Source organism: Drosophila innubila, assembly GCF_004354385.1.
Source record: "Drosophila innubila isolate TH190305 chromosome 3L unlocalized genomic scaffold, UK_Dinn_1.0 0_D_3L, whole genome shotgun sequence".
Lineage (NCBI taxonomy): Eukaryota > Metazoa > Arthropoda > Insecta > Diptera > Drosophilidae > Drosophila > Drosophila innubila.
Window position 1 is genome coordinate 14,819,908 of NW_022995376.1, and position 25,181 is coordinate 14,845,088.

Sequence of the window (25,181 nt, forward strand, 5' to 3'; positions counted from 1 at the left end):
CATTTAAATTAACTACGGTGAATTTGCATTAATTAGTTCTAATCCAAATTTCGAAATTCGACAAAAATTTTAGCACAGATTAAAGCAGCATTACAAAATTCTTGCCACAGCAATTTTACCAAAACTAAAATAATATTGGTAATGCCGCCAAACAAAGCCATAGAATGAATCGATACAACTTTACTATTGTTGGGCGCACAACTTAAAATTTATTCAGCAAAATTTCAATGTGTGCTACAATACATATATGTAATTTTACATGAGTGTATGGGTATGCGTATTAGTGTATTTTATGATATATACAAATAACTGAGCGTCGTAATAAACAATATAAGTATTTATGTATATATATAGTTAATTATATATATAGAGTTAGCGAATTTATTTAGTTTGCTTTGCCAGCTTATAATCGCGACACATTGAGCATGTACACATAAATATATATTGTCTGAGTTGAACAAATTGTATCAAAAATAAACGACAAACTCAAAAAGAAACTAAGATTCATCAACTTATTAACTTATCATCATCATTATCATCATCATTATCGTAGTTTAATCGGAGGTGGTTTCAGTTGCGATGCTGGAGGTATGTGTATCAACAACTTTGACAGTCAATTGAGACTACTACAGCATGCCAAAGCCTTTGGAGTAGTTGATTGCCTTAAGCAGACGCTCTTCCAGCTTCTTCTTGCTGCTGTATTCCGGCAGCAGCAGGACATTGAAGCACGTGTGCGATGTGGGCAACCGATCGCTGTCCGGTCCATGACGTGTGATCAACAGCCGCAAGCACTTCAATCCTCCCACAGGGACGCGGGCCGAGCCAGTGGTGAATTCTAACAGTTTGCGCTTCGACTCGTGCGGCATGGCATGTACAATGCTCCAGAAATCCTGTACGATTTGCGTTTCCTCCGTGTAGCCGCCCTCGTATTCCGTTGAGTGCTCCAGCTCAACGAAATCAAATTCCTGCAATGCCAAAAAAATATATTAAAGTCAAGTAAAAGAAGGTATAGAATTTGTGATTAGCTTACGCGACTACCGCAGACCAATTTCTCGATCTCCTCCGGCCTGAAGAGCAGCTTCAGCGGCGACTCATCAGTGACCATTTCGAATCCCTTGCGAAAGGCCTTAAACTGTTGCTGAATATTGACATTCAACAGGAAATCGCTGTACAAATTCACAAAGTGTCGCTTATTGTGCTGACCCACAAGCACCTCGCTTCCATGTGGTACCAGTTCATGCTCCACCAGCTCGCCAAAGACATTGCTATAGCTGATCTTGAATGTCTGCTCGAATACCTCCTCCATATCCATGCCCTGATAGTCCAGCATGGCCTGCAAGCTCTTGAAAAGCGTTGGACTCCAATCGCTCAGATCATAGAAGGTCCCTCGATAGCCCATTAGCTTGCGATAGACAACCATGGGAAAGTTCACAGCCAGGATGACATTGTTGTAGATGGCCAAACCAATGATAATGCCAATCAGTGTGAATTGTGCGCCATTCTCAAAGGGCGTGGCATTGAACCTGCGTGGGAATTCAAAAAAAAAAAATTAATGAGCATATTTATAATCTTCAACAACTATATCTCATAAAAATTTAAAACTCTATAATTAAGTTTAAAATAAAAAAAAGCTTGGGTTTATCTTAATAAAATTAAGAGATAAACCAAACAGCTGTTATGCATATTTCTTTATTGTGATTAGTTCCTTAAATAAATAAAATAAATATTAAGATAAAAGCGACATAGTCACAACTTACCACATATTGTTGGTCTCCTCCTGCTGCACAAACATGCCAAAAGCTGGATTAAATATTTCCTCAACGATTAGTTGAAAAAACTCTTTGGATACGCCGCCTTCATCGATGCCTTGTTCACCCACAAACTCCACCACCAGCTGCTTCTTTAGATCCTTTGGATTGCTCATTGCCACGAGTTCCAACTACAAATATAAATCGAACAATTAATTACAAATTCAATATTGGAATAAATGGTGAATCTTACACCAATGAGTGCATCATTAATCAGTTGATCTCGGCGCACAGACAGCTTGAGATCAGGCCGTGCTCCCTCTTGGCCATCCTGGCCAAAGTTGTTGAGTATCGAGTAGAGGGAGGAATAACGCTCGCTGTACATGCGCATTCGGCAGTCATAGTAGAGTGCATCCACCTTGGTGGCCGGCGTCAGGATGAAGGCGTACAGCATGAAGCAGAAAAAGTTGGTATGACTGGAGCCCAGTTCGCTCTCCATGGCCAGCGTCTTGTAGGATAGATAGTCCTGATGCATTTGGATGTGCTCACTGAGTGCCTCGTTGTAAAACTCCTCGAGAGGCACGAGAGGTTTGCGACAGTCAATGTACGACACCTGCAAGCATTTCTCCAGCGGATCCTCAGCAAATTTGGGCATATGCGGTTGCTGCATCGAGTTGTAAACAAACAGATCTTCGGCCTCCTCGGTTGCAGCAGCGGCTGCTTCATTTTCATCCTGTTCCTGCAGTGGCAGTCGGCATGAGGGACGCTCCAGCACGCTGGCCAGAATGTTGGCATAATAAACAATCTAGATAATTGAAGGAAAACATTACAAAGTGCTGCAGGAATAGATGAAGTCCTTCGTTACCTTCAGCACTTTGGTCACGCTTATGATATGCTCGTTCTCGCGCACAGACTCCTCGTCGAGAAGCACCTGCAGCGTTATCTGCTGCTGGCAGGAGGAGAGGAGCACCTGCAACTGATCCGGACAGTATTCGGCCCAGATGTGCGCCAGACGCGCCTGTGCCCGCACTGGCATTGCGGCAGCCTCGTGGCAAAGCTTGGGCAGCACTCGGTCCACATACTCCATGTCCGTGACACTATTGTTGGCCGTAGCTGGCGAAGAAGAGAGTTCGGTCAAACAACAAATCACGCAAGGATTAACTATACTCACTGTTCGTGACCATGTCAAAGCAGATGACGAGGCAGTGCAGCACCTGCTCCCACGAGTCCTGCCTGTAGAGCCGCAGGTAGCGTATAATGTCCGTCAGTTGGATGACACTGCTGGTCAGTTTCTCGGATATGCTTTGGCAGGAGGAGCTGAAGAGCAGACGCTTCACATGTCGCAATCCCCGAAAGTCCACCTTGGTGCCCTTCTTTAGAAACTCCTCTAGCTGCTCCTGCCTTGACGGTCCCATTGGCTCGTCCTCATCCTCATCGTCATCATCCTCGGCATCAGCATCAACATTTCTCTCCTCGTCCAGTTCACCTTCCTCTCGCACCACCTCCTGATCGGGCAACGTTTCCGTACGCTGTGTGCTGTCCTCATCCTTATCGTGCTCACCCTCTAGCTGACGCAGTTGCTCCTTGTTCAGCGCATTTATCTCCTTGGGCGGCAGATGTTGACGCTCCTGTCCCGGTCGACACACAAAGCTCTTGCTCAAACGATCGACGCTGGAGAAGACATCGCTTATGGCCTGATTGAGTCTATCGTAACTGTCTGCAGCCAGACATTGATCATAGAGTGCCTCTAAGGATTCAGCATCTAGATACTTCACAGGTGGCAGCGTTGGTGTGCAGACAGCAGAGTCACCAGAAGCTGTTGTTGTTGTTGCTGGCGTTGTAGTTGCAGCTGCCGTTGCTGTTGTTGATGCAGGTGTTGTTAGTTGCAGCATTTCGCTGAGCGAACTGATGAGCGGGATCTTGCTGGGATCAATGGCATTCGATTGGGATTGAGTACTGGTGGTTGTGGTGGTGCTGGCGGAGGTAATGGTGCTGGTTGAGCTGCTACTGCTGCTGCTGCTGCTATCGTTCGGTGACAGCATGTCCACATCCTGTTGCGGACTATAAGAAAGCAAGCAATGTCAGATGATTTCAATGTATTCTCTTTAAATGCCACCAACTCACCTGTTTACTGTCGTCGCCGACGTCAGTGTGGGCGTTGCACCATCGCACAATTGTGCATCCTGTGAGAAGAGCTGAAGTGCTCGAGCTGCCACCTCGTTGGGCGTCATGGGCGCCACTTTGCCGCTGGACGCGCAATTGGCATTGGTACAGTGGTCATTACCACAGCCAGACTGCAGCTGATGAAAGTAGCGCTGGATGAGGCTACGCACCGCCGAGCGTTTCATTTCCGGTGTGGCACGTCCTCCGCCTCCCACTCCCACTCCCGCTCCACTGGCAACTGAAGCAGCTGCTGATGAAGTCGACGCGCTGCATAGCAATGGCAATAATTCAATTTATAATCAAATAAAAATAAAATTAACATAATCAAGACTCACCTTGAGACGCCTGGCAACGGCAACGGCAACGGCGATGTCGATGCTTGCCGCGCCTTCTGTTGCTGCTGCTTGTGTTCCTCGCCGCCTCCGCTCATTGAGCGTTCGTCTTTTTGTCGCTTCTCCTGTTCTCCTCTCCGTCCGATTCAATAAACTAATCGCGTGCTTCCTTTGGCGACACTTGTCGCTCCTTTTTGCTTTGCACGTTCCTTTGTGTGCTAATTTGCAACGCAAAATATGCACTAAAAAGGGTGTAAAAAAATCGATGTCGATGTCCCTTTTTTCTCTCTCTGTTGCTTTTGACTCTCTCTCAATGACCTGAAAATTTGCACTGCAACCGCATGTTAATGTCCACTGAATCTTACGGGAATCTCACGAGGTTTGCACAACTTGATGACTTTGCATAAACTATAATTTATTCGTTTTGATATATTTAAACAAAAGTTGTGTTTAGAAAACCGAACCAAGGCAGAGAACAGAGTGCCTTTAATATTGAAAATCATCAGCATTAAGTGTTGCAAAAGTTCGCGAATGCTCAACATAAGTGCTGCCAATGTCTGCAAGGCTTATCGCGAAACCGCGACTAATTGCATAGATATCGGTATTTGAATGCACTCAATTTATTCACAAGATATAAATAAAAATATTCATGGAAATATGTAAATAGATTTCTGAGCACAGCATATACATTTAAAATATGCTCATAGTCAAGCATTTATTTTGATATGAAAGCAAATGCTAAGCCATAACAACAAGTGTTTTTAAGTGTTTTTAATATTAAGAAACATGAACATTAAGTGTTGTAAGCTTTCGTGTATTCTCAACATAAGTGCTGCCAATATTTGCATTTAGTGTTGAGTAAGCACTGCTCATTAAGGTGAACATGTTCACTTGTTCTTCTTTTGGAGTGGAATCAACTCACTCAGACTTCTTAAATAACAAAATTATATAATAAAATACTTGCACTTAACATCCTGGCTTTCCACATCTTTAAATTGGTTCTATATTTCGCTATTCTTACTATTTAACCACTTTGTTAATTTTTTAATTGAGTATTAAACTTTGGCGCCTACTCAAGAAGCGAGTATTTTCATTCAAAACAAACGCAAAGATGAGCAAGAACGCAAAGTGCCCTAACGAAGTACGAGCGCAGAGGAGAACTCGAACTCCTTTTTGTTCACTCACTCATGAACAACCCAACACTACCTGCAATTGACTATCGCATTGAAAAAAGTTGGCAGCTCTAGTTTTTATCAGCTGTGTCTCATTTTTCTTTCTGCCTGCTTAACCTGCATAGTCAAAACATAATAAGATTGACAAAGCGCAGAAAAGTTGAAAAAAGGAAAGTAAACACATCAGCAAAAACATAGCAAACACATTGCGCTGCAAAGTAAACAACATGAAGTGGCGAAGAGGAGCAAAAGGCAACAGCAACAACAACAACAACTGAAGTGAAGACTGCGACAGGTAAACAAACGACAAGTTTGGAGAGAGGCAACAACAACAACTGCTGCCTCTGATTCTGATTGGTAAAACTGGACGATGACGTCGACGACAGAGAGTGGCAACTGCCAGTTGCAGCTGCAGCTGTGCGTGCGTGGGAATGTGGCATGGCAAGACCTGCCGGTGCATCTGCGTTCCATGTTGCACGACAATCAGCGAGACTATGAGAAGTTCGTCTTCAACTACAGCTTGAAGAATCAGCTGCGCTTCCGTGGCAATTTGGCCTCGAAGGTGTTTCGCCAGGAGCAGCGCTACTACGAGCTGCTCATCCAGAAGAATATCAATGGCCTGGGCGTCTTCCCCTATCACCTGGCAGACATTGTCACCAAGGGACTGCGGGTGACTCCTTTTAACTACTATCTGGATGTCTTGAGTCAGCTGCTGCGCAGTGATAAAAGCTACGACACGTTGCCCAACTTCACGGCCGCCGACTGTCTGCGTGTCCTGGGCATTGGACGGAACGAGTATCTGGCGTTGATCAGCGACCTGAAGACGCACACACCGCGTTCCCTGCTCTTCAGTGCCAAGCCCAATCCATTGGACTTTCTGCCGCGGCTGCCGGTGCGTGTCCACCTGGAGCCCTGGTGGCGTCTGGACATTGGCTATGTCCTGGAGACGGACATACGTCTGCTGACGCCGGGGGAACGCAGTCTGCTCGATGATCTTATTGATTTTGGTGCACAGCCGGCGGGCAAGTGTGATTATCCGGTGGTCCAGAGTTTATATCGCAAGGGACTCATCTACTTGGATGTGCCGATTAGTGGCGAGGATCGTATATCGATTCCACCGTTGCGCAACTTTGTCATGAATCGCGTCAGCGGCGATTACTTTGAGAATCTGCTGTACAAGATCTTTGTGAGCGCCGATGAGCACATGAGCATCGCGGAGCTGGCGCAGATGCTGCAGCTGGAGCTGGACAGTGTCAAGCAGGCGGTGAGCTTCATCTGTCGCCTTGGCTTTGCCCAGCGCAAGCAGACGGAGCACGAATCCGCCGGAGGACAGCAACAACAACAACAACATGCCAGCTGGGCGGATTACAATGAGCAGCAGTTGCCACAGACGCCACAGATAACGCCTCTGAATTATAATCTGCATGCGAGCAGCAGCTTTGATCTGGACCAGCAGTCGAGTCCAAAGACGCCAAAGCATGACAAGGATAGGGACAGGGAGAAGGAGAAGGACAGCAGTTCCATTGGCTATCTCTCGTCGGATGGCAACACGAGTGACTTTAGTTTTGCCAATATGGCCACGCCCACGGCGCCCACACACAGCAACAACAACAACAACAGCGATGATCAGGAGCTTAGCTCCGAGCTGGAGGATGTCAGCGAACGCACCACCACCGTAACAAAGCCTGCTCCAGCTCCAGTTGCCTCCGCATCCTCATCGAAGAGTGGCAAACGTGTGGGTTTCCTCTTCGATTCCACGCTCACGGCCTTTCTGATGATGGGCAATCTGTCGCCGGGCTTGAAGAATCACGCGGTCACCATGTTCGAGGTGGGCAAGCTGTGCGAGGAGAGCCTCGACAGCTTTCTGGCCGAACTGGAGCAGGTCTCACTGCTGGATGCGGAGGGTGAGGGCGATGTCTCGCGTTATTTTGCCCATGCGGTGATTCTGCGTTCCACCATCTGCTCGTTGCGTCCTTTGCTGCCTGGTGGCTTGGATCTGCTGCGACTGGAGTGCTTGGAGGGACTGGACTGGCAGACGCGGGATCGTGTGCTCGAGAAGAAGTACAAGTTCATTGTGTCCGCAACTCCGTTGACGGCGACTTTAAGTCACATGTTTAGCATTCCATTCTTTGGGCAATTTATGCGCAGCTCCGATGCGACGACCATGTGGAGCAAGCTCTTCTACAACCACATCACAGGTAAGTAGACTGCTCTAAATACTTTCACATTGATACTCAGTTTGCTTTATGGGATTCCCCTAGGATATGGTCCGCCCAGTTTGTTGTTGTGTCGCGGCACGGTGCTTAAGACGCTGCCAAGGCTCTTCCTGGGCTATGGCAAGCTGCTGGTGAACATCCTGCACTCGGATGCCTATGTGCTCAACTCGGAGAACTTTCGCAATCTGAACGAGCAGCTGAAGAACGGCTGTATCCTACTCCAGGGCTACGGCATACGCTCATCCGGCCAGCTGCATTACGAATCCTTTCCATTCCAGGCGACGGATGCCCGTCAGGCCAAGTGGGCAACGCATCGTGCCGTGCAGAAGCTGGCCGATCACTTGGATCTGCGCCGGCAATGCGGCTATATAACATTCCTAAATACGGGCGTGCCGGATTTGGGTTGCGAGGAGTACGAGTTGCAGGTGAAGCTGAAGCTGCCACAACGCAAGCGTCCACAAGCGACGTCGTCGTCGTTGGCAGGCAAATCGAATGTGCCAAATACTGATCAGTTGACCAGCTATCAACTGAAGAGTCCCGATGAGAATCACTTTGCGGCCACGCCGGAGCATGGTCCGGCCAATGATTACACCTCCGCCGACTGTACACAGCTGCTGGCCAGCGAGTTGGCCAATTGCAATCAGACCACATCCTCCGCCAGCCACATTCGCGGCGAGCTAATCTCCGAGAACTCGGTGGAGCTGCCCATTGACCAAGTTGTGGACTCGTCCCCGGAGCCCAGCACCGAGGATTGGACGCTGCTCGAGGTGAACTTTGGTGTTCCGCTCTTCGATGTGGACACAAATACGCGCATCTGTGAGCAACTCGTGCAGCAGCTTTGCAATGATGCCAATCTGGAGACGCTGCCTGATTGTGCCCAGCATTCGCAGTCCATGTTCCTGGAGTTTGTGCGCCAATGCTTGTACTTTGAGGATGATCCAGCGACGCCAACACACTTCCGGGAGCCACTGCAGCCAACCAAACCATTGCCATATCCCCGCATCAATCTGGCTTTTGAGAATGGACGTGTCGGCTACTGGAATGGACGCTGAATGACGTCACACTTAATACATTCTAAGAAATCCTGCTACCCAGAAAACTGATCCCAGTATAGCTTGTCTACATCGTTGTTTTTTTTATCTGTTTACCCCGGGCCCTGTATAAATAATGCTTATATATATACATAAATAGATCTAAACCTTATCAGCACACGAGCCATTAGTCAGCCCGACAGCCCCCAATACCCCCCCTCCACCATGTATTCCGTTTTTTATTAGTTATGTAAGCTTTGTCCGAGTGGCAATACGCGATCCAAAGGCAAACACAAACACATACACACATTGACACAGATACTGCTCGTAAACATACCATTTATACATACATATAAATATGTATATCTCTAAAATAAATGCAATTTTAAAAAACTTTTATGGAAGTTTACATTCGTTATCTAGGGTTTTTTATTCATTAGAGCTTGCATAAACTGGGGAAAATATTTGCATGGTTCAAGTATTAATAACATTTAAAATATAATTGTTTGAACCATTATATTTAAAAATCTATAAGGAAAACTTAATTTTATTAGCATTGATAATTAAATTTGCGCTCAGTTATAAAAGCCAATAATGATTAGTCACATAAGTTGATTATATTTATTATATTTTTTGAGTAAATTTAATAGAATCTTTTGGAGAAAAAACAGCTTGTCTCCGTTATTTAGTAGTTATACGTAGTAAACTTAAGTCAATAGAATTTATTTGCTGTTACTTTAAGTATTTCCAACAAAACTTCAATTTCCTTTATTTTGATTCCAAACTTCAATTGTTACTCAAGTTAATTACTATTTTCTACTTTTAATGATATATCAAAAGACATTAATGCAATCACTTTAGGATCCATTAGAACAATTAGGAATATGTAGAAACGATTAAGTGATTCCAAATCAGAATGTATCTGCTGTCTGAAAGAGGTCAACTCTTACATTGAACATTGGTGATTCAAAAACATCAGAATGACATTTCGAAAGGAGCTGCTTGAAAAATACTGGAAGAGTTTCGAGGTTAAGTCAAAGGAATTTCTGGCCAGCACATCGCTACAGGGAATGAAATATATTTGGAATAGTTATCTGCCAGGTTGGGTGCAGTTCTATTTTGGAAAAATATTTATAATCTCCGTCTGTGTGGCCATTAATTTGGCTGTAAATGTGTTTAACAAATGGCAGAGCACACCGGTTATCATTGGCTTCAGCCCCACGATGACATCCATACAGGATATACCCTTTCCGGCGATAACGGTCTGTAATATGAACAAGGCAAAGTACTCAAAAGTGGCAAATTTTCGAGCGTAAGTAACAACGATGAAATTCACTGAGAGTTGTGCAATTCTCTATAATATTTTTCAGTGGATCCTTGGAGTATGCAATGCTGCAAAAGACTTGCTTTCAGGATTTGAATTTCACAAATTACAAATCGATAAAACCTCGTTCCAAGAATGACACATTTCCCAACTTTATCTTGAATGTGAGCCACAAGTGCGAGGAAATGATTGTGTCCTGTACATTTGATCAGAAACTTTTGCCCTGCACCGATATCTTCAGGGAGTTCTTTGTCGACGAGGGTCTATGCTGTGTCTTCAACTTTCTGCATCCGTATTATCTCTACAAGTACAGGTAAAACTTGTCAATACATTTTATAAAAATAAAATAATAATTGTATAATATATCTAAAAGCGCGCCTTATACACGGGACTACACCTCGTCGAAGGGTCTTTCGGATATCGCTGTGGACTGGAATCCCATCAATGGCTATCCAAAGCATCTGCCCGCTGGTTACTATCCACGTCGAGGTGTTGGCACTGGAGTGTCCAATGGCTTGCAAATAGTTCTTAATGGTCATACAGATGATTATTATTGCTCATCTACAAATGGACAAGGATTTAAGGTATGCTTTAAACCAGAGTTTCATACAAAAACAAAAAATAAAATACGAGTATTTTGTTGAAAATGTTTTAGCGGTACAGAATAGTAGAATAAAATATGAAATTTATAAAAAACTGCGATAAAAATCGAAAAATCATTAAAATACAAAAAACATCTTCTTTGTAAGATGACCGATTTTGATTTTTTTTTTAAATAAAAAGATTTTAGACAAATACAGTAGTACTTGATTCAGTGTTATTCCGTAATTAAGAGATTTATACAAAAACAAAAAATAAAAAAGGAGTATTTTGTTGAAAATGTTTTAGCGGTACACAATAGTAGAATAAAATTTGATTTTTATAAAAAAACTGCGATTAAATACATTAAAATACAGAAAACATCTTCTTTGTAAGATGACCGATATTGTTTTACAGTTAAATATAGTTAAATAGCAGTTTTCGTGAAAATTTACCGAAACCGGCTCTTAAAAAGTACTTCTTTCAGTGTTTTTCCGTAATTAATTCTTGGCTTAATCTGATTTTTTGCATATTACTTAAATCTTAAATTTTTCAGGTGCTGCTCTATAACTCCATTGATCAGCCTAGATTAAAGGAATCGGGTCTACCCGTCATGCTGGGACATGAGACCAACTTTCGGCTTGTTCCGAGTAGTTTTGAGGCAATGCCGAATATTCGTAGCATCGATCGTAATAAACGCCAATGCATTTTCAACGATGAGCAGGAACTACTCTTCTATAGATATTATACACGTCGCAACTGTGAGGCGGAATGTGATGCCCAATATTTTTATAGACTCTGCGATTGCATTCCATATCATTTGCCTTTGGTCTATCGCAATGCGAGCATCTGTCATGTGGCTCATTTTGATTGCCTGGATCGTGCGGAACTCCAGATTGTGGATCGAGAGAGTGCGGCGTGCAAGGAGCTGTGTTTAGCAAGTTGTCACGATGTCTCCTACTTTCCTGATCCCTTCTCAATACCCTTCAGTCAGCAAGGTATTCGGACGACCAATGAATACCTCAAGCATTTCTCCACCGATTACATTCGCACTAACTTGGCCGTGGTTAATTTCTACCATAATGACAATTATTTTCGGAGTAATGTTAAGTCCTCATACACAGGTCTCACTGAATATATGTGTAAGTGCAGCTCAACATATGTTTTATTGTTCTATTACATTAAATGCATCTTTCTTTTCAGCTTTGACTGGCGGCATTTTAAGTTTAATGGTTGGTTTCAGCGTCGTCTTTATTTTCGAATTGTTCTATTTTCTCTTTCTTCGCTATTTATTGGAGTACATTCATTATTGGTGCATTAATCGTCGAAATCGCGTGCATGTTTTATATCCTAATAAAACACAATTTAATTAGATTTGCAGTACTTAACAATGAAAATGTTATCAAAATCTATGTTAATTTTAATGTAATTCAATAAAAATAAAAAAAAAACAGAAATATTAAACTTTTAGGGACCTTGTAATTATTTTGGAAAACTTGCTTGTGTTGCTTAGAAACATAAAACCGCTCGATCTTTTCTACGGACTTCGCTATATACTCAGCTCTTGATGAACAAGCATATATATATTATATAGCGTCGGAAATAAATTATTTTTCCCCGACTAAAAGATTTTCTGTGCAAACTGTGATAATTTTAGCTTTCTGTAGACGGCTGTTTTAAAAAACGGCTTTTGAACATTTTTTAGATGATAACAAGATGTTGAAAATCACAAGCAAGCCAACGTAACTGTTTGAGTCGCCTAAGCAGCGTGCTCAAGGGCGTGTCCACCGCTGCACAGTGGGCCAAATCGCGAAATATTTGACATAAAGTCGAATGAAAAGATATCGAGTTGAAACTTGTCATATTTAATTAATAGAGTAAGCTAAATATGTAATGAGATTTTTAATCATTATTGTTAATGTAAAATAGTCATAAATAAAAAACATATAAATATTAAGTGCATTATGACTAATTTTTAGGTGCTCAAAGCTACATATATATATTCGGATATTGTCGATCGAACGTTCAGCAGCGTTGCATGAGAGAACTCAAGCTTACCTGCAAATTAAAAGTACCGAAAAGGCCGCAAAAAGCATTGCAAAAATTACTCTATAGACACTTTCTACTTTAATTTCACATACATTACAGATTTTGTTTTACTTCCATGAAATTTTCGACTTTAAGTCAAATTTTTATTATTTTTTTGCCCACTGTGCGCTGGTTTAAAAAAACGAATCTTAAAAATTTTTCGGCTGATAACAAGAAGGGAAGCTTTTATCACTTTTAATATGCAGAACTGTATTAATACATACATGGCATATCGCAAACTTGACTTAATTCTAACGTCGATTCAGTTTAGTTTCAATTGCGAAGTAGTTCATTTCAGTGTAGAGCAAAATGAAAGCCAAATATTATTGGCTAATTCTTATAGTCATAAAATTGATACTTTTTTGCTCTTGGAGATTTATTCGATTAAATCGACAATCTGAATCTCATGCGGAGACATTAAATTATGCAATTAAAATGTATAAACAACCAGCTGTTGTAAAACTACCAGAAAAAAGCGAACCATTTGTTGATTTACGTTCCTCGTTAATGTTCAATAAGTTGCAGAAAGCTCATAAAGAAAAAGAAAAACTGGATATTTGTGATAACAATAAACTAAAGAAATATGAAGAAACTCCTGGAATAAGTTGCATTCCCTATAGAGATTCTCTGGGTGTTCATGCGATAAAAGTTCCGGATTTCGACGCCTTTGATGTGTTATGTGACAATGGATGGACAGTCATCCAACAGCGGGTAAATGGTAGCTTGGATCTCGATCGAAATTGGGACAGTTACAGAAAAGGCTTTGGCTGCTTTGATGGTGACTTTTTCCTAGGACTGGAAAAGATCCACCACCTTACAAAAAATAAGCCCCACGAGCTCTACATCTACTTGGAATCCTTGATTGGGATCAAAACTTGGGCACGATATGATCATTTTGAGATTACTGATGAAAATGATGGATACAGGCTGATAAACTTGGGTGTTTTTTCTGGTAATGCAACCAAGGATGCTATGAGACATCATGAAAATCAGAAGTTCTCAACAGAAGACCGCGATAATGATTCCGTACCCTGGAATTGCGCGAAGATTTACAACAGTGGCTGGTGGTACAAAAACTGCATGTATAGGTAAGTCTCACTATGTATTTGAAGTATACACTTATTAATTGATTATATTTGCAGTAATCTGAATCTCGATTCCGTTAGCATCGATGGAGCAAACGTTATTGAGGTATATTGGAATGAGAAGATGTATGTTAAGCAAGAAAAGATGTTTATACGTCCGAAAAGTTAATGTTTATGATAATATAAGCAGTATTTTATTTAATAAATTAAATAAAAGATAAACATTTTTTTAATAATTTATGCAATGTTTTGAAAAATATAAAATTTGTATAATTATTTAACATATTTGTTGGACTCGACTTGCTCTCATTGCTGTCAAGACTGCGATAACTTTGACTCCAGCTCATGGGTTCATTGAACTGATAACAAGCATGGGCTTTGGCGACTGTTCGCATTGCTAGTTTTAAAGAGCAGCTCCAGTCGAGTATACTCGACTGAAGTCAATCCTGAGCCCAGGCCAGAAAACCCCAGCTCCAAAAATAAAAATAAACTTGATCTGCGAATGATATCCATTAACCTATATTTAATATTTAAAGAAATCGACTCGGTTGTTTATACTGATTACGAATATAAATAATTTTGTGGTTTGCAACGCATATTTTATCCTTTTATATACATTTACACAAAGCCATCTTACCCTTTTCGAACAGGCCAGGGTATAAAAATGAGCCCATTATCGCCATTACGATAATGTTCGACTGTGTGCTATAATTCAATTCCGACTCAGTTTCACTCGTATTGTCGATTTAGTTTTGTTACAAGTGCGAATCAGATCATTTGGTATAAAAATGAAAGCGCAACATTATTTTCTATTGTTTGTTGCTAAATTAATTATCTTATCTTTACTTTATTGGATATTATCCTTAAAGCGTGATGCAGAAACGGCGGAAACAAGTAAAAGCTTTGAACTTTTGAGAGATGCAGCTAAAAATGCAGTTGATCAGTATAAAGCTGAACGTAAACAACAAGCTGAGAACTTTGCTAAACTCATTGAGAGCTTGAACAATGATTTTATAAAAGTACCCCAAACTCCAATTAGATCTATGAAAGAAAAACAAGAAATGTATGACATTAATAATATACAGAAATGTGAGGAAAGCTTTAAATTAAGTTGCAGTCCCCATAAAGATACGCAATGTGTTAAAACGATCAAAGTTTCGGATATCGAATCTTTTGATGTGTTATGTGACAATGGATGGACAGTCATCCAACAAAGGATTAATGGAAGCCTGGATTTTGGTCAGAATTGGGACAGTTACAGTGAAGGTTTTGGCCGCTTCGATAGTGATTTCTTCCTAGGTCTGAAAAAGATCCATTGGCTTACAAAAAAGGAGCCCCACGAGCTCTACATCTACTTGGAATCCTTAAATGGGACCAAAACTTGGGCTCAGTATGATAACTTCGAGATTACTGATGAATATAATGGATACAGGTTGATAAACTTGGGTGTCTTTTCTGAAAATGGCACCAGCAATGCTCTGATGTTTCATGAAAATCAGAAGTTCACTACTTATGATCGGGATAACGATATCATGCCTGGGAATTGTGCGAAGATTTATAAGGGTGGCTGGTGGTATAAGAATTGTATGACTATGTGAGTATAATTAGTGCATTCGACATATTTACATATTAATCTTGAATATATTTGCAGTAATTTGAATGCCGAATACGTTAACAACTATGGAAAAAACGTCATTCAGATATATTGGGATGATCAAATGCTCGTTAAACAAGAGAAAATGTTGATACGTCCAAATCTGTAATGATTCTGCAAACAAAATTTATAAAATAATATTTATTCGGGGAAGAAATATGTATGGCTCAAGGTGCAGAGGAAAAACTACTATCAAAATATTTCTATGTTAAGAAATCATTTAAATCGAAAATTGAAAGAGTTTTAAAGCTGTTTTTTCGAATGTCGCGTTGCAGTTCTGATAATATCAACTGATGTCAAAAAGATTTAGAGTTAATCTTCTATATAAGGAAATGGATAGTTTCAAATAAAATTATTCTAAAAATCAATTTTAAGTAACTTTACAGAACCACAAAAATGAAAATATTGTTGAGAAAAATCGGGCTTCATTTAAGAATTTTAAACTGAGTTTATGAGAAGCCTGAATTACCGTACTTTTGACACCGCATTGGATTAATTTTAGGCCGGAATCCCAGATTTGTTTTAAGCTTTTGAAGTAGAAAAATTATGGTTTTTGGAAGGTGTTTTACGTTTTTCGAACATTAAAATTCTGTGAAAATTCTATTTACATAATTAATATGTCTTAATTTAAATGATGACTAAATAAAATTGAAGATCACAGTGCATTTGTTTATGGCTTTTATTGCTTTCAGCTTTAAATGAACTACACGTAAGATTAAGGATATGGCTGCAATTCCTGTTCCGAGTGGGCATCAGGTAGACTCTCTGCCAGCTGCTTGGTGACTGACTGACTGATCCTGTGCCTGTGCGAACCGAGCTGAGCACGAGAGAGAACGCTGCAGTCGCAGGTGGTGCAGTGATAGTGCGTGTGCCGCAACGCGTAAGAGCAGGACGGCGAATCGCAGGACTCGTTGCTGGCTACTTTACGGAATCCCGCCGAGCGCACATAGTCCAGCCGCATGTGGAGGCGACGATGGGCCACGACCTTGTTGGAATCGGTACACACGTAATCGCATTTGCGGCAATGGAAATGCGAGGATTTCTTTGGAGCAGCGCCCAATGTCCGGATCTCATCTATAAGGATTAAGAAGAGCTTAGAGAAAATGACAGAGATTTTCGGTTTGTTAAATGCCCACCTACCTGGGCGGCAGTTGACTGCCAGTGTGGTGGGCGTGGCATAGCAGCAGTCGATAACACCGCAGCGCATATTAGCTCGATATTGTCGAAAGTCATCGCCCATTAAGGTGTCCATGCGTTCGTGCCGCGCCGTGTGTTGCACGAATCGCGTCTTGTCGCAGAAGCTGTAATGACAGTCGCGTCGATTGCAGTGGAAGTGCGACTGATGATTCCGATAGCCACAGCGCTCAAAGCCGCAGTCCTCATTGAAGCGAAACTTGAGATAACCCGTGGGAATATCCTGATCCTTTGCCCGCTTGCCACGCCCAGCAATCGTAGTCGCAGTCGCAGTCACAGTCACAGTCGGAATAGGTATAGGAATCGAAGTTGCAGTGGCAGCCTCAATTGCAGGTGTCTCCTCCGTTGTGGTCGTTGCTGTTGCTGCCGCTGCGGCAGCTGCGACAGCTCCTGCTGCTGCCGCATTGAGTAGCAGCATTTTCTGCTGTGCCGCATTCTCCAGCAGCAGACGCATGTCCAATGTGGCAGGTTGACTTGCCGCAGCCAGAAAACTGGGCAGCAGCCATTGGCGTTGATACAAATCAATCAATTGTTTAAACTGCAACAGTTTTAGTCCCGCCTCTGATTCGCCACGCCCCCCGCTTGAGTCCACTTGGCTGCCACGCATGCTCAGATCCTCCGGTTGCTCCATGTTGCAGTCCTTACTCAACGGAGGACTATACCTAATCCTTGTGCTGTCTGCTGTCTCTGCTGCGGACACTGCAACTGCATTCTCCGGATAAAATGTTCCTGCTGCACGCACAACTGTAATTTAATAAGGTATAGATCATAAGTTAAGATCATTTTGAAATAGTTTTATTAGCTCTACGTACCTGAAACTTTCTCCAAACAGTTGCTGGTTGCAGAAGACTCCACGATAGGAGCGCTGAACATTACCTGAAACCGAATAAACAGAGTGCGAAAGATAAGTTACTTAATTTCAGTTGTATTTTAATATTTATACTGATCTTAAATATTTTATAACTTACACATATCTTATGCTATATTAAGATGAATAATATATATAAAAATAAAGAGAAGTCTCTTAAAATGAAATAATTTTGTATATTACTCTAATATAATCATTAACTTCCGCTGACTTTATTAAAGTCCAAATATCTTATAATATCTAGGATTCAGTTCAAATCTTAAGATGTTTCCTAACTTTTCCAAAAATGTCTGTCGATTTCATTAGCTGATGTTTGTTTTTTCAGTGTGAACTTTTATTCTAAAGATCATCTTTATTTTAAAGATCTTTAGATCTTCTAAAAATTTTTTCCTAACTTCGCCAATCTCTTCCGGCTATAGACCTGACTATATGTAGCTTTTCGTGAAGAAAAATTCAGCTATTTATTAGATAAATTAATCATTACATTTTCTATAGAAGTTAAAACTCACCTGATCTGGCGATCGGCTTTCATTTGATTCCATTTTGGTTGTGCTTCTCGTTCTCTCATTGCTCGGTGTTATGGTCAAGTCATTGTGGGACTGCACGGTCCAAACGCGACCTCTTTTCCTGGTCCGACTAGGTGTGAGATCAGCTGCGATCAGTCGGTTTTGTCTCAGAGAAGAGAGGGGATTCTCCACGTCTTCAGGGGGTGCTACCAAACCGGAAACATTGGTCTGATCATTTTTCTCCAGCTTAAAGCTAGTGAATATGGCTTGAGGCGATTGTTGAGCCTGCAAATAAAAAAACAAACTTATTATAGTTCTACATATTAGTGTATTCAAATTATGAGTAAACTATTAAAGATTTAAAGCTGAAAATTGCTATACACATACTGCAATCAATTAATTAACTATTCTCAAAATTTCATGACGATATCTGAATAATTACAAAATTATTCAAATTACTCTCTCACTTGGCCTTTCGTAGGGATTATGTGGAACCAATTGTCCCCTCTGCGGCCCCTAAAAAGTTGTGGGTGCCGTTTCATTGAATTTCTTTGGCATTATTGTACTTGACATTGTTGCTGTTGCTGATGTTGTTGTTGCTGTTGTCGATGCTTGTCATAGTTTCGGAATGATATGACAAACAGTCGCAACCAGTTTATTATTTCCGAAATTACTGTTAATGTTTATTGTTGGCCCAAAATGTCACTATTTAAATTTTGTTCACGCATCAAAATCAATAATAATAAAAAATAATAAAAAAAAGAAGCAAAAACAAAAAGGAGAATAAGCTAAATAAAAACCAAATACAACAAAAAAGAGAAACCACAAAAATACTTCGGATACGGTATTTGGAATGCCAACTTATGGATACTCTAACCAAAAACAGCACTACGAAAGCTCAACAAAGCTGCCAAAAAGCTCACTATAAGTTTGTCTTCAATCTAAAAACGATTTTGAAAATATTAAAATAGTTTTTGCATGTACTTCGCAGTACCCATTTATCTAAATTTAGGCATAAACAGGGTATAAAAAGGTCGAAGTGTTAACTTGGCCGGCGTCCATAATAATAATTACTCCAAAAGATTGAAAAGACAATGAAACGTGTTTGGATTTACCTGATAAGTTGTTGCACACACACACAGTTATTCATATAAGTACACACACCTTATATGATTAAAGACAATATATAGCAGTTATTGTAGTTGTGTCGTTCCTTTTAATCGTCATATTCGATGATCGAGGGCGGTCACAGAGGGTCGCCACGAAACTAAGCCAATGCAATCAATTTATGTGTGAATGTTTCATATTTTATTTAATTATTCGTTAGTTCTATTAATATTCCAAAATTTAATATGCTCTTAATATATCCAGATAAATTCAATATGATTCATTAAAAAAACCAAAGAAGTTTCTTATTAATAAAGTTTTGTTGTTATTTAGAACTTTCTTCGTTATTCCTGCAGGGTAATTACTAGTTCAGCATACCCTTGCGAATCATTTTCTGCCGGCATATTTAACAAATTTTCTCAATAAACATGTCTTTAATATTTTCTTTAATAAATACTAAACGACAAATTTCATGCACTTCTTCGCTCTATGCACTTCGTTTTCTTTCTGCTCTCACGTGCTCTCTCTCTTGCGCGCTCTTTGATTTGTCTAGCTCATGGCGCGCCTTAACTAAGGCCATTGCATATTAAAGCACACATACTCACAGACGCACACATGCATACGCATTCTCTTTGTAATTAGGAATTTGCGCCTATTTGCGTGCAGCGTCGCATTGAGGGACTTTCTGAGCGGGTGTTGAGTTGAGTGGGAGTGGTGGAGAGAGAGAGAGAGAGATAGGCAATTGAGGTGAAAAGGGGGTACTGACGCGTCGATGGGGACCTAATGTGGCATTTTATGTGGCGTGTGTTGAATTGAGTTTTCGGATTTGGTTTTTGCCATATTCGTCATATTAATATTGACAACGAGTGTTTCCGCATTTTATTTCACTTGTGCCGCGTCGAATGGTGATAACTGTCCCCCCTCTCACCTCTTTCCACCATCTCACTCACCTAACTCAACTCACCCCCACCTCACTCTTTCTCTCTCTCTCTCATGGTGTGTTGTACGTTTTGTGCTTTTAACTGTCATTTTCATAATTTCTACATTTTTGAGCTCAGCTTGTCGGCAGTGTTTGTGTGTGTGTATGTTAGTGATTTGTACATGTGTGCGTGTGCATGTGTGTATGTTTACGATTATCCAGCCCACGCGTCAGCCTCTTGGGCAAAAGAGAGCGGTGGCAAGGGGTGGTAGAGGCGGGGGGAGACAGGTGTTGGCCAAGTACACATTATTGAATGTGCGTACGTATGTGTGTATGTGTGTGTGAATCGAATAATTTGAATAAATATTTTGTCCATTGCCATTTGCGGTATTCTGTGTTTATTTCATTTTCCTTTTCTCCTTTTTTTGGAAATAAACTAAAGTCGGGCGTTGCTTAAGAAAGGGGGCAACAGGAAGGGGAGAAAATTAAGTCAACTGTAGACCTAGAAACGGTTACAAAGAGCTATTTTTAACTCATTCATTAGCTAGAGAATTGCTCCTCTTAACTCAGAAACTGGAAAAAATAGAGTGCTCGAACAACAGATACCCTGTTTGTATGATTACAGCACAAAAATCAATCTAAAATGCATTTTTAATCAAGAAAAAAAGATTTAAAGATTTCAAAAATGATACAGATCAGAAATTTTACATAGCGACTAAATGTGAGATTTCAAAATTACTAAAAGTAAAAATCGGAGCTTTTATATTGGAGATTATGAAAAGGATTAATAAGTTTAGTGTTATACAAAGTTCCTTCTTTTTAAAAAACTTTTGTAGATTTATAGGCATTATACTTACGCTTTTGTAGACTTCTACAAAGCGATTCTTTGGCGGTCTTCCACGTTTGCGATTGAAGAATCCATCGATGGAGGTGATTTGTGTAGGTTGAGCTGAAGATTCTCCCCCATCGCTTTTAGGGCTGGCATCCATACTTATTGGCTCATGGTTGTTGTTGTTGTTGCTGGACTCCATGCCCCCGACAATGCTCCCTCCCCCCTTATACTTGTTGCACTGCAGACAGTCTACAGTCTTCAGTCTACAGTTACAGGGCACGTGCTGGCAGAGTCTCAGCTGAAGACAAAGAAAAGTGCAGAATTTTAATTGCAAATTGATACGTTGGGAATGCAATTGACAATTGAAAATTGACAATAACTTTTTTTGACCAAAAGTTAAAAAAAAAACCCAATTCATGATTCATCAACCGTTCTCGGGGGCAATGTTTAACGCCTCACAGGCGCCAGTCAGCATAAAAAAAATTACATAAAGAGAAAAAGAAGAACCCAGAAACCAAAAAGGTTAACAGACCCATTTCTAGGTATTCACTTCATTTCCCTGACTTTTTGGTTACTTTGCCAGGCTGTAACTGCAGCTTATATAAATATGTACTATGCCATGATGATTCCGATACAGCAACTCTTTCAAATGTCATCAAATTTGGTGCAATATTAACTGAGTTCGCATAGATAGTTGAAACGATGGATAGCTTATTTGATCGTTTTTATACAGCACCTTGTACTAAAAAGTCTTAGATGCGAAAGGGTGTATTACTAAAATAATATATTTCATTTTTAATAATTCTTACTCCAAAATTCTTCTGTTATAGTAATCCGTCTCCACCGTTTCAAATTTATGAGCCAAATTTAGTTAAAAGAAACTAATTCTTTTTAATTTCTTCACATTTGACACAGTTTAGTTATTCATGGAGAGTTAAAAATACAGTGAATTTTTAAATCGATGAAGGAATCATAAAAACGAAGTATAAATGTTGATTTTTTTTTTAGGTAAAATCTAAACACTGCTGAAATGCAACAAATTCTCAGCTCTCAGTTGCATGAATTGCAGGTAGCATAAAAGAAGGTGGGGAAAGAAACAGAAGAAGAGGTAGAAAAGAAACCACACGTATCGCTGCACTGCATCTAGCAATTGAATGGGCCACCAAAAGTGCATTTCATACGTTCGTTTTCTGCTTTCAGATTCAGATTCTTGAGAATTGTTTTGCATATGATTCAAATAAAATTCCAGATTGCATAAATATTATGAATAGCATTTTTAACTATAGAGCAACCACAATTTCTATATTGGACTGCAATTTTAAATAATTGAAAAGGACAATAACTCGGAAGTTATTTTGAACAACTTAAAGCGTTTGATTTTTTTTATAATTAAACGAGTTAATTTAATTGATTTTCATAAAAAATCGACAGCTGAAATTGAAAAATAAAATTTGTATCCATCCATGTCCATTCTTTTAATACTTTCCCCTTGACGTATTTTTAAAACTGTAAACTGTCATAACTTTGTCAAATGTAAGCCGATTTCCTTCCGGAATGAAAATTTTATCATTATTTGGCTCTAATTTTGATTCTGCATCAAAATTCACTTTTTTCCATAACTGTCCATTTTTTCTGTATGTTATATAAATATTTATTAGCTATCCACTTTTCAAACTATATATTCAATATATCATCTTCACCGTTTTTAATTCCGAACCCCTGATTTTTTTATGTGCAGACGAAAAGGAAGATGAAGAGGAAGGAAGAAGAGTTTATCTAGTGGGCGACATTGTCAATTATATCGAGTTGACTAATTGGATCTACGTTAAGTTTCGTCCTCGTTCCAGACTAACTGATTGCCAGGCAATGATTAGCTAATTTACCTGCTAACTTGGCCAAGGCGCACCCAGTTACCAGTTTAGTAGTTGAAGTAGATAGAGGATCTGCAAGCGAGTATTTTAAGTCATTTATTGGTATTCATATGAATTACTTTAACTGTCACACACACACATACACAAACACATACACTCATTAGGCTTAGCAATTGGAAATTCCATTGCAAGATGCGGCAACATGAAACCGCAAGGAGTTGGTAACAAAAGCCTAGATATTTACAGATAACGTTGACAATTTGAAGGGCAGGCAGTTTGCATTATCTGATAAACATATCACACACACACAAACACATATGCACACACAATGGAGCAGAGAGCGAGCTAGACAGCCTGATTTTACCTACCAATCATAGAACGAGCATTATTTTAAAACGCAGTGTTAGAAAATGCCACAAATTAACACACAAAAGCGAACGCGTTAAAATATCAAAGTGGCGAGAGCGCAATCCGTTAACACGACCGTTTGCGCCAAGCAACGTTGAACGAATAACACAGCTTAAGCAGTCGTTGCAACTCCAAAGCCGAACTTGAAGCCGAGTGCTGCTTGCCGACAGCTGATTGGCTTAATGCCAGCTCAGCTAGGATCGCTAGGCACACAGAGAGAGAGAGAGCGAGTGCGCGCTCAAGCTAAGCTGCTATTGGCTGACACAGTAAAGCTCATTTGCTGATGTGTGCGCTCGCTTAAAGCTTTTCCCAAGACACAAACCCACAAAAGCTTAAAAAAAAACGACAATTGCACATTTAAAAAATTTATTTTTTTTTGTTTACTCAACTTTTACACAGAGAAAAATGAAATTGCAGTTTGTTGCATTTGTTTTGTTTTATGTTTTCTTTTCTTTTTTTTTAATATATATATTTCATATTTTGATTAATTAAAATTTGTTAAATTGCTAGAATTTGTTAAGCGCTACTAAAGTTTAAATTTGTTGTTTTTACATACATATATGTAAATTATATATATATATATGTATATATATATATCATATTGTTTGTTTGCATTTGCTTTGTATTCTTGTTCTTGTGTTCTTCTTCTTTTCATATTTTTTATATAGTTTATGGAAATTGTTATTCTTTAACTTAGTGTAACTACGTGATTTACAACATAGAGTATTCCCATATCTACTATATCAACTGTTCTCAGTTCCAATTTCACAACAATTTCAAACAAAAAAACTTAATTATTTTATTTGAAATTGCAACGAAATTGGAATTTTGAACGGAATTTCATTTTGTTTTTAATTTTAAGACATTTTAGAGTGTTTGTTCTTTGTATTGTTTTTTTTTTTAGATAGAGTGTTCGATCGCTAGTAACAACATAAACATTAATTAATATGCAGCTTTAGTTTTGTAATATTAGTAATTTTTGATGCTGTTCCCAAAAACAGAAAAACAAATACAATTCTCTTTGTTCTACATAATTGAAATTATAGATTTCATATAAATCACATGGTGGGATAATCGCTTAAATAATTGTTTATCATATTTTTTAATTTCTCTTCTTTTATCAATATCAAAAATGGTTGTGTCTGTGTGTGTGTGGAATGCGTGTGTGAGGGAGGCAGAGGAGTGGGCAAAGGGGGGTTAATGAGGGATAGTTGCTCTGCTTTATATATTTCTGATAGTACATACATATATTATTATTATTATTATTGTTTGTTTATTGTTTCTTTAAATAGAATTTACTAGTATTTAATTTTTTTTGTAGTTTTCTTAGGCGTTCTTCTAATTGATTGATTAATTTTTAAAGTTTCTTCGCTTTAATTGGTTCCCTTTCAACACACACACAAATGCACGCATTCATACTCACTAGGGATTATGTAAAAATTCTACAATTTAACCATACACTTACACATGCACATACATCATAAATAACTAATTATTCGTAGTTTTCTTCATATATTGTTTATGTTTGTTTATATCATTATTGTTTACAAATACTTTGAGGAGCACTGGACGTGTCTAAGATTCATTTTACACCCATCCATTGGAAAAACAACAAAAAATCGCGTCCTTTTCAACTCGCTGGACCTTTTCAAATATACTAAAAAACAAAAGAAGCTTCATATATATATATATATATATATATTTTTTTTTTTTGATAAGACGAAAGAAGAATTTAAATTGAAAAACTTTTTAACATTGAAAGCATTGCGGTTCTACAATTTTAAAAATTCTTTTCTTTTTCCAAACATTAATATTTTTTTTGGTATTTTGTGTGGTATTTTTAAGCGTGGCGTACAAGAAATAAATGAAATGTTTGTTTGGCAAATTATATTTAAAGTTCTACAAATTAAAAGTATTACATTTATTTAAGATTTAAAATAAAATGAAGAAGAAAAACTCAAATTTTTCAATTGTTTTTCTTTTTTCGTTTTTGTTTTTCTATGTTGTATTGTTTTTGTTTATTATTAAATAGATCACATTCATGGTTCTATTTTTTCACTTGTTTTTATGTTCACATCATTTTT

At 39.4% G+C, this 25,181-nt stretch overlaps 6 protein-coding genes across 8 annotated transcripts; 4 read left to right on the forward strand and 2 right to left on the reverse strand.

Annotated features, from left to right (window-relative positions):
* Positions 1–186: 186 nt before the first annotated feature.
* On the reverse strand, positions 187–20,060 carry LOC117786267 (ubiquitin-protein ligase E3A). Its single transcript, XM_034624430.1, has 9 exons — positions 20,043–20,060; positions 4,247–4,527; positions 3,873–4,178; positions 2,920–3,809; positions 2,614–2,861; positions 2,002–2,553; positions 1,758–1,939; positions 1,031–1,523; positions 187–965 (listed from the first exon to the last, which is right to left on the reverse strand). Exons 2-9 carry the CDS (start codon positions 4,339–4,341, stop codon positions 627–629), a joined length of 3,105 nt encoding a protein of 1,034 aa, XP_034480321.1. The 5' UTR covers positions 4,342–4,527; positions 20,043–20,060; the 3' UTR covers positions 187–626.
* LOC117786268 (protein FAM91A1) lies at positions 5,480–9,055 on the forward strand. Its single transcript, XM_034624431.1, has 2 exons — positions 5,480–7,613; positions 7,677–9,055. The coding sequence occupies exons 1-2, from the start codon at positions 5,786–5,788 to the stop codon at positions 8,681–8,683; spliced, it is 2,835 nt and encodes a 944-aa protein (XP_034480322.1). The 5' UTR covers positions 5,480–5,785; the 3' UTR covers positions 8,684–9,055.
* LOC117787097 (pickpocket protein 28) lies at positions 9,643–11,938 on the forward strand. The gene is made up of 5 exons (XM_034625541.1): positions 9,643–9,974; positions 10,033–10,299; positions 10,360–10,570; positions 11,122–11,707; positions 11,769–11,938. The coding sequence occupies exons 1-5, from the start codon at positions 9,643–9,645 to the stop codon at positions 11,936–11,938; spliced, it is 1,566 nt and encodes a 521-aa protein (XP_034481432.1).
* Positions 12,925–13,934, forward strand: LOC117786270 (ficolin-1-like). The gene is made up of 2 exons (XM_034624435.1): positions 12,925–13,741; positions 13,796–13,934. Exons 1-2 carry the CDS (start codon positions 12,963–12,965, stop codon positions 13,905–13,907), a joined length of 891 nt encoding a protein of 296 aa, XP_034480326.1. The 5' UTR covers positions 12,925–12,962; the 3' UTR covers positions 13,908–13,934.
* On the forward strand, positions 14,567–16,057 carry LOC117786271 (ficolin-2-like). The gene is made up of 2 exons (XM_034624436.1): positions 14,567–15,332; positions 15,390–16,057. Exons 1-2 carry the CDS (start codon positions 14,782–14,784, stop codon positions 15,499–15,501), a joined length of 663 nt encoding a protein of 220 aa, XP_034480327.1. The 5' UTR covers positions 14,567–14,781; the 3' UTR covers positions 15,502–16,057.
* LOC117786269 lies at positions 16,057–23,180 on the reverse strand. 3 transcript variants are annotated; one of them, XM_034624433.1, is made up of 6 exons: positions 23,058–23,180; positions 20,844–21,116; positions 17,964–18,245; positions 17,399–17,462; positions 16,533–17,330; positions 16,057–16,466 (listed from the first exon to the last, which is right to left on the reverse strand). In XM_034624433.1, the coding sequence occupies exons 2-6, from the start codon at positions 21,015–21,017 to the stop codon at positions 16,108–16,110; spliced, it is 1,677 nt and encodes a 558-aa protein (XP_034480324.1). In that variant the 5' UTR covers positions 21,018–21,116; positions 23,058–23,180; the 3' UTR covers positions 16,057–16,107. The 3 variants fall into 3 exon arrangements, with proteins under 3 accessions (XP_034480324.1, XP_034480323.1, XP_034480325.1); XM_034624432.1 differs by lacking the exon at positions 23,058–23,180 and having other exon boundaries at positions 20,844–21,270; XM_034624434.1 differs by lacking the exon at positions 23,058–23,180 and having other exon boundaries at positions 16,381–16,466; positions 16,529–17,330; positions 20,844–21,303.
* Between the last annotated feature and the right edge of the window lie 2,001 nt (positions 23,181–25,181).